General features: G+C 36.8%; 1 protein-coding gene across 2 annotated transcripts; it reads right to left on the bottom strand.

Annotated features, from left to right (window-relative positions):
• Positions 1 to 4,016: 4,016 nt before the first annotated feature.
• On the bottom strand, positions 4,017 to 8,968 carry LOC112503907 (receptor-like protein 1). Of its 2 annotated transcripts, XR_003068103.1 has the most exons (3): positions 8,737 to 8,968; positions 4,544 to 4,879; positions 4,017 to 4,330 (listed from the first exon to the last, which is right to left on the bottom strand). XR_003068103.1 is itself a non-coding variant. In XM_025107881.1 (2 exons), the coding sequence occupies exons 1-2, from the start codon at positions 4,959 to 4,961 to the stop codon at positions 4,149 to 4,151; spliced, it is 600 nt and encodes a 199-aa protein (XP_024963649.1). In that variant the 5' UTR covers positions 4,962 to 5,006; the 3' UTR covers positions 4,017 to 4,148. The 2 variants fall into 2 exon arrangements, 1 of the variants encoding a protein (XP_024963649.1); XM_025107881.1 differs by lacking the exon at positions 8,737 to 8,968 and having other exon boundaries at positions 4,544 to 5,006.
• Positions 8,969 to 9,569: the final 601 nt, after the last annotated feature.

The raw sequence follows: 9,569 nt of genomic DNA, 5'->3' as shown, positions 1-9,569 counted from the left end.
GTTTTTTACAAAACCTCTATTTCACACTAACCAGAGTATTTACACTTAGTAAAATTCTTTTGAAAATCAAAATATATTATTTTATTAAGAAGGCGTACGGTTTTATTTTTTTAATTTTTTAATAGTTGTCACCTACATTAAGTGTCACCGCCTGTGAGCTTATCTTTTGAAACGTGAAAGGCGCCACTTGCAGCTAGCAATCCACGTGGCGTGCCTCTACAGGCTGTGAAAAATCGGTTCAGTTTTTTACCTGACGTTTGGGGCGTTGAACACTCAAGTGTTTTTATTTTATTCTATTTAAACAAATTTTACCCCCAAATTAATCTTTTACGCTTACAAAGATTTTCAAGAACTTCCGTCGTCTTCAACCTTCAACCACCATTGTTAAGCTTTCAAGCTCCCAAACCAGTGATCGGAATCCCATTCAGTCTTTCAACGTTCATCCAGTTTGTCAAGTAAGTCCCAAAAACCCTTTCCTTCAACTCATTACTCGATTCAAGAACTGTTTCTTGAAACCCTAGATTTTTTTTTATCTTCTTCCAAACCCAAAAACTGCAACCATGTCCTTCTCATAATCTGGAAACTCCCAAACCCGTACCACAACCCACAAACCTATGGAGGATACCAGTCAAAACCTAGTTCCTCTTCCAATCAAACCGAATAACCATGCCCTTCACCTCCAACTTGAAAACTTTGACACCAAATACCATCCCATCATCAATATCCTCCAAAATCACTTCTTAAAACCAACTTTGACAAACACGGATGACCTTGTTCCTGAAAGGTACATCCAAGAATACTGGCAATCTTGTGCCGTAACTGAATCTCAAAGAGGAATCGTAGGAGATTTCTTTGTCTCTGCCCAACAAGAATTTGTTACAGTTCATATTTCAAGATCCATGTTTTCGCAGGTTCTTGAAATCCCAATGAAAACCGACTTATAGCTTTCTGAGTACGCCCCTCTCCCTTCTGGGGACGAGATAGTGGCCTTCTTGAAGTTTTTGGGGTACAACAAAGTCATCCAGTACCCGTCACAGTATCGCCGTCAATACCTACCACCAATGTGGAACACACTTTTCGCATTGGTCAACAAATCACTGACAGCGAAGATAGGGAGCCTCAACATGTGCTCAACAAATGTTCTTCAGATCGTCTACGGAATCTTCTTTGACTTATCTCTCGACTACTCCTTGATACTCTACACAGAGTTCAAGGCTGTCGTGGCCAAGAAGTGGCCAAAGGAAGACAGTTGCCATCTCTGTTATTTCCACGATTCTTGGGTCTTCTTCTAAGACCAGCTATCGACGACAACAATATTGATGTGGGTCGTCTACCTACTCACAAGGTAAACGTGCTCACTCAATACAGACCTACAGTGAACAAGGAGGGTTATGAAGCAGAGAGGCCTATTCCAAAGAGGCTCATGTGTTATATGAAGTCCAAGGAGATTAGAAGAGCGTATAGACGTATACGCGAGACACTAGGACCAGTGTTTAAACCCCGTTGTGCATAGGAACAGCCGAGGAAGAAGAGAGGACTAAGGACACATCAAGGCCTCAAACAGAGGGAGAGACGGTGAGAGCAGGTGAAGAGAGGATGAGAGCAGAGGAAGAAAGGGTGCGAGTAGAGCAAGAGAGAGCGAAAGAAAGAAAAAGAGAGGAGGCGAGGAAAAAGAGAGCTGAGAGGGAGAAAAAGAAAAAGGAAGAAGCCGAGCGAGCAGAGCAAAATAGATTGGTTGAGCTTGCTCGTGCTAGAGCAGAGGAGGAGCGAGCAAAAAAAACTCGCCAGGAAGAAATCGTTCGACTGAGGGAAGAGGCCAGACTCAGAGCAGAGGAAGAAGCTCGTCAAACCTTGGCTCATTCCTCTAGTCCAAACCAAGAGGATGACCACACTACGACGATGCTGCAAGGTCTTACACAAGTGAGGGAAGTGAGAACGAAGAAGAAGAAAGCACAGAAGAAGAGAGTGAAGAAGAAAAGAGTGAGAAAGAAGAGGAAGAAGAAGAAGAGGAAGAAGAAGAGGGAGGAGGTGCAGCAACTGCTTTGCCTAAGGGTGAGCCAGAGCAGCCTAGGATAAATAGGCATACTGAATTTACCAGCCCAACTCCCGGTGCAAATGAATCATCTGACTCCAGTGGTCGAGACATAGGAGTCATTGAAACAAAGGTGCACACCTTGTACCCTAGCCAGCCTATCCAACCAAAGGTCGCATCTGCCTCTGGTTATATCAGCCAAAGGGAAGCCTCACCACAGGGAACACCCTCTTAAAATGGTGTAACCTTTAAAAACATAAGTGATATGACTCCCTATATCACGCCACTTTCCCAAACAGAGGAGTTTGTTTCCTCTGCATGTGTAGATTCCCAACCTTGTTTAGAGCAAGGAATAGGTGCACTTGGCTTGGAGACTCTCGACCGGTCCCTTAGTCCACTCATGGAGAGCCCTCTGGCTGGCTCTGAACCAGCCTTGGGTCCTGTCCCTGACTTAACAGAGGTAGTAAATTCTCCTCGAGGAGAACCACGAGGATCCTCTGGAAGCCCTTCCCCGACTAACGTCAATTAAGTCGTGAATGAAGGCGTCCCTAGAACGGGGACTCAATTTGGCCCATGTGTTGAGCCAGAAGTTACACCACCTACATATGTCACTAGAGAAGAGATCGATTCCTTTTTCACCTCTATGTGGTGCTCCTTGGAAGAGCTAAAACTCATCATGGCCCGTGCAGAGCCGTCCCCTTCTACACCTGCTCTGGATGAGATACGAGCATCCTTGGCAGTATTAAGAGCTGAGTCTATAACGAATGCTTCTCGTATCAATACACTCATGGAATTGACGGCACACAATACAGAGACACTACAATAGGTCATTGCATCAATACAGAGGGTTGAGGAGTCCACATCACATGGCACCCAGGCCCTCATTCCCTTGAGCGTACCTGTAGATTATGTCACACAAAGCGCAATGAATGCTCTGGGTGACAGACTTCTACAGAAGGTGGCGGACTTCACTGTAGACTTCAATAGCAAAGCCACAAAAGCAGCGAAGGATATCAAAGATACACTTGCCAAATTCAACTACCGCTCAGACGAAGAAATGCGAAAGGTTGGAGTTGCAGTCGACGAACTCCTCAAAGTCATTGAGGAGACGATCAAGTCAATGTCCCGAGCAGAGGACCAGAGGCCCAAGCGACGGATGGACCAGTCTACTTGTGCTAAACTGTTAAAGAGAAGGCGACTTGACAGAGTACGCAATGGACATGGTTGCTCCTTCAACCAGAGCACAAGAAGAAGAAGAAGAGGTGGTAGCTGTGAATGTGGTTGATCCGTCACTTCTGCACATTCCAGTTGCCATTCCTCTATAAGAAGTCACTGTTGCTGCTCCTCCACCATATCCAAAGACCCACAGAGCTAGAGTCCCTGCCCAAGGGACCAGGGTTGTCACTTTTGCGATGAGGCAGTAGGTACTTGTCAAGCCACACAGAGCGGACACAGAAGGCACAACCAGCGGGCAAAAACAGAAGTATCCTTCTGATCGGATGAACTAAAAACAAGATAAAGCCTATTAAGTTAATTCGAGAGGAGACAAAAATGTGAGAAGTTAAATAATCAATAGAGTAATAGATCGTATCTTCAGCTGGAAATGACAATCTTAGCCAATTGTAACCGAGATCTAGGGATTTAAGGATTGGAAGAGCACTTAAAGATGTTATAAGGCTTTCATTGAAATTATTCCCCCGAAGATTTAGAATTTTCAACTTCTTCAATAAAGAAACTTGCTCGAAGCCTGTAATACCAACGAAACATTTATAAATGCATATTCAAATCAAAAATTAACATATTCAACTGATTATTTTTTATATTTTTTAAACTGATTATTCATAAAAAATGAGAAAAGAAAAAAATGTCAAATTTGCATTTAATGGAAGACCAAAAAAATAATTGGGAATGAAAGAGTATTTGTGTGTAAAGAGAAGAGATTGCATTCAAATCCGAGAGGAGCAATGCCTCTTGAATGAGTTTAACATCATATTCATTACCTTTCATATCATAGTTTCTAGAAAGATCTAATATCTCCAAGTTTTCCAAAGCTGCAATTTGTTCAAAATACATGTATTTTAAACATATAATTAGAACATGCAAGTTATTGCAAATATTAATTAAGAAGGACCAAAGACATGCCAAGGGTAGGCAAGTATCCTTCCAACTTATTGTAACCAAGATTCAAAACTCTGAGTGAAGTCAGAGCACCCAATAAGTGAAAGGTCTCATTTCCAATGCTATTATGGCTAAGATCCAGTGTCTCTAGCTTCCTCAAACTCGACAACCTTCCAAGTCCTGTAACGTGATATCAAGGACGGTAACTTTAAAAATAAATAGCTAATAATAGAGTCAACATATTCTACTTGGTCAACTTACAAGCACCATATTGCATCACTGTGATGTTCATGAATATGAATAGAGTCAATGTGCTCGTAATTCATGGTCAAACATGTATATGATATCAATTTTAATAATTCCATATCAAGCAAATATGGTAACTCATATTACCTGTGTTCACAATATTGTTATCAAGGCAATTCCATGACAAATTGAGACTTGTTAACTCTTTAAAATTAAGAAACACAGAAACATTTAATGGCCAAATACTCTTGCAGTCTTCATAAAATTGCTCTGGAAGCCCCACCATGTTTCTCAAAGTCAGGTTTGTTACATGTCCAGTGGTTGTGTTGCACGTGACCCTCTCCCAATCACAACACTCGCCACCGATACTGCCATCATCAACCCAACTCAAGAGAAATCCGTTCAAATCGAGAAAGTTTGAATCAATAAGGGAAGTTTTGATTTCTAGCAGCACCTTTCTCTCCTCTTCTATACAACCACCATCTATTCGACAAACCATGAGAATAAGAATCGTTATCAATATCAACAACCATGATTTAAGCTTACTCACACACCAACACTCCATTTTAGCTGCTACACTAATTAAGAATGATGGCTTTTTAGACACACTCACAATAAGACTTACTTTCTCCTTTTGGGTTGGCCTTTATATAGAAGAAACAATCTTGCTAACACAATGATAATTGCAACTTGTGCGGGACCACAATATTCAACTTACCCGATAATAAATTATAGTGTTAACTCTTATCGATAAGCGCTTACCGGGTAAATATTTAGGTAAACAACCCCTAAAATCAAACATTTTATTTCAAAAAAGAGTAAATTATAAGATAAGATAATAAATTATAGTGTTAACTCTACAGCTTAATATAAGTCATAATAGTCAATTCTCGTTATGCATAAGTCTACTTCATTGATTGACAACCACAACTTTTATCTTTTAGAGAGATAAGATAATGTAAATGCATTAATCACTTCCAAGCATACGAAAAGAAAAAAACATTTTTCCAACAAAACTTTCAAATTTCTCTTTGTTTTAGGAATATTGCAAAATAATTGTAACTCATTTAGTCAATGGTCAATTCTAATCAAACTGTATTTCATTCTCAACCATGCTATATGCTTGTAGAGTTGAATTGATAGCATCATATTGGAGTGTGTATCACTCTTAATATTTTCATGACTTTTCAACAAACTTCCAAGTTTCCATGTGAAAAAATTGTTATGTACATCAAATAATTTATTATATACATACCAATGCTATATATGTATAAGATCAAACTTTTTAAATCCATTTGAAAGCTATTAACTAATAATAATTTGGCATGTTGATCAGTCTATAATCAAGGTTTTAAAGTACAGAAATGCGAGGCAAGGTAGTAAATTTTGTTAACTGTGGATAGGGGTACTTAAAAATCCGATCAATCCAATCCAACCCAACGCAAAATAACTCAATCAGAAGCAACACAATGTCTAATCGAGTTGTAAAAGTTTCAAATCATAAGTATTGGGTTGATATTGAGTTACTATTATTTAAACTCAACTCAACTCGATGAACCCGAATTTCTTTTATTTTATGGATTTAATATGATTGTTGAATTTCTATTAATATATACATTAGACAATTACATTATCACGTATGCTCTTCATATACACATATTTTCAATCTATTTACATCTCTATATAACTCATTCGTATATATGTTCAGTAATTGTGAACATATATATGTAAATTGAGAAAATTAACTGAAGATAATCGTTGGGTTAGCCTTGTAATTAAGGTCCTTACATCATCTCCGACAAGGTTTTTTACAATTTTTTCAAAATAGATAGACAAAAGTAAAAATTTATATTCAACTCGAATATTGGTTAGAAAATGAACAAATAAGCAAAAAAAAAAGAAAAACAATTAGTACACATTCTTTCCTCTCAAATAGTTTTGCAAATTTCTTCAAATATGAAGAAATTTTGAGGGGTGAACAAGGTATGGTCCATATATTTTTTTAAATACCATGTACCAACTAATTATAATTTATGCGTAAAATTTTATAACATATACCAACCAAATATACTTGATACCAATTTTCTTTGTTGATACATCTTAGTATGGTTTTGTACCAACATCGTTAAAGTTGAAGTTACAAATTATTTAAATTGATATTTTTATCAGTTAAATTTAGATTCACAAAGACTATCAAACATTCACATAACATGTTGATATGTGTGGTACCACTTATCTCTACCTATACAAGCACTCAAATAATTTTTATATAATAAACTAATTCATTAATAGTCTAATGTAGGTGGCCATTGAGGAGATGCGATGGACCATAGAGGCATGAACGAGTTACTGAGTGTTGGGGTTAGGTGAATGAATTCAATCAAGTTTCATATATTCATCAGGATTATAATTTAGCACAATTTAAAACAAGATAATATAAAATTTAACCACAAAGGCATTTGGTCTAGCGACATTTGAGCCTTTAGCCTTGTAGGAGGTCAGGGGTTTAAACTTTATCAAATGTAAAAAGGGTGTGTGACTTTATTTGTTGCATTTGTTGTATATAAATATTATATACTTCTAAAACAAATTAAATTTAAATTTAAAATCAAGATATGATGTATTATTGATTGCCCTAGTACACGACTTCTAAAATCAATTTTAGGTAGGAATTGTTGGTTTGTCTTATGATCACTTCCAAAAAACATATAGTATGAACCAAAAGCATTGGAGCATTATGATCACCTCCAAAAACGTATGAACTAAAAGCAGTCATTATTTTCCAACAAAAATCCAAATCTTAATTTGAATAGGAATATTGTAACATCAATTTCAACCCAAGAATTCCACATTGACGGCTCCGTCCATGAATCTATATCTCTCGCTTGTAGTTGTAGATAAGATGATTACATCGGATTGGAGTATATATCACTCACAATATTTTCTTGACTTTTCAATAAACTTTTAAGTTTCCATGTAAAAAATCAGTTTTTTTAAAGAAAAATTGTTTTGTAAATCAAATGATTTATTGATTATTATAGTAATAATATGTTGGTATCAAATCAAAAACCTCAATCGATGTGAAACGATATGAAAATAAATAATATTTTAATTAAAAAATTAAATACATTAAATGATATCAAAGATCAAATTGTAAAGGGAATGTCGAATATAAACATGGTTCATCATACACTTTTTCAAAACGATGACCATTTTCGACGGAATTCAAAACATTTTAGACAATATATTTTTCGGTAAACAAAAGAAACCCTTTGAAAATAAAATAAATTCCAGGGGTTCTCGACGAATTTACGACGGAAGTTTTGGGACAACTTTACGACATAAATAATTTCCGACGAATAGAGACTTGAGTCAAACTGAATTGATTACAAATTTACACTGAAATTGTGCGCACTTCCCTTCCGTTATTAGACTTGCGACTTGCCAAACAAGAAGGGGGAAGTTAGGGGCCGTTTACCAAACGCTTACTCGGGTAAGTGACTACCAAGTCATTTTATCTTACCGGATGAATATGGTAAGGATCAAGAATCTTACCCGGTAAGAGCGAGACAAGGACCAAGAGTCTTACCCGGTAAGTGAAGGCGACATTCTTACCGCGGTAAGCGCTTACCGGGTAAATTGTTGCATACGATACCATTTTGGTGGACTAAAATCTTATCCGGTAAGTAAATAATAATGTTAAATTTACCGATAAACGCTTATCGGGTAAGTGTTTGATAAACGGCCCCTTACTCTGTGTCATATAATGTCTTTTACTACTAGAATATTGGGTATTGACAACATATATTTTTGACGGAAATTTCGGTCGAAAAATTTAGTCGGAATTTAGACAGAACATCGTTTACTTTACTTGAAAAAATTAGATGGAACCCCGATCCAAATATCCGGATCTGGTACTCGCCTCTTTCACCCGAACGCCTTCTCATTACTATAACCGCCATGAACAACCACCGTACCTTCAAATTCCATTGTTTTTTGTTTAAGTAGCTGCTAACGTAGTATCCTAATGTGTTAGCAGTCGATCCTTAACCACATATACTGATTTAGTTCCACCAACTCAACCAAAACTGTGAGTAAATTCATTGTCGAATATCGTGCATACTAAAGCTCGATCCAGGTTGGTTTTTTTTGATCGATTTCCATAACTTCTCTTTATTAATTTCTACATCATGATTTTGTAATTGTAATCCGTTGTTCTTGAGTTCGATAGCAACCTAAATAGCTTTTTATCCTCGTCCCCAAATCCCAACTATTCGACTCATATCAACATACTAAACAATAATATGAAGTGAATCAAAGCTTAAATTTGTAAAACTTACCTCCAATCGATGATTTAGAGGTTGAAGAACCCTAGAATTTCGATCTCAGATTACAGCTGCTACACGTCGTGTTATTAGTAAATACTTTCAGAGCTTTGAAGTGGATTTGACTGTGAAGGATTTGATGTATTTATTTGGGTGATTATCGGATCATTTCTGTTGTCTTTCACGTATCCAAAGTCACAGTTCGAGAGAAGAGGGCAAATTGTTGGCTCTGTAGTTATGCTATTCCTTTTGAACGAATGGCAAGACAGGCCCTTTGGCTTTTAGTCTTGTCATTTGTTACCCTAAGCTTTAATATATCATACTCATCTCTTACGGGTCTAGTTTTAATCTATTGAAAATTAAAATTTCAATATTTCGGGCAATTTTAAGTGAATCAACTAATATTCAATTTTGAGATTGAGAACATTCGATTGGGACGAATCCACACCGGAAACATGAAGGTGGCGTTTGGTTTGCAAAATATTTTTGGATAGAATGAAATATGTTGAATGAATTTGACTTTAAAAGAATTGGAATGCAATATTGTCATGTTTGACCATATGTTTGATTGGCAAACATTATTGTAATTTTAAATTGTTTCTTTGAATTTTCTTTTACATATTATAACTATGAGTAACCTATTAATTTGAATGACAATGACATGACACAAGTCATCACTTTTTCATATCATGTAACTGTCCATGTAGGATATCTACGTATAAGATATTACTAATGTGACAAATTTGTTTGATTTTTCCTCAATATGTAGCTTTCATTTTCTAACTTTTCTTTCACGTTAGTGGTCCTTGGATTGAAAATCATGTACGTATCTTAATCATTCTCTTAAC

Source organism: Cynara cardunculus, unplaced genomic scaffold (genome assembly GCF_001531365.2).
Source record: "Cynara cardunculus var. scolymus isolate 2C unplaced genomic scaffold, CcrdV1 Un_Scaffold_4114, whole genome shotgun sequence".
NCBI lineage: Eukaryota > Viridiplantae > Streptophyta > Magnoliopsida > Asterales > Asteraceae > Cynara > Cynara cardunculus.
Note: the sequence above shows the minus strand (reverse complement) of the source record. Positions and strands in the feature narration are given on the sequence as shown.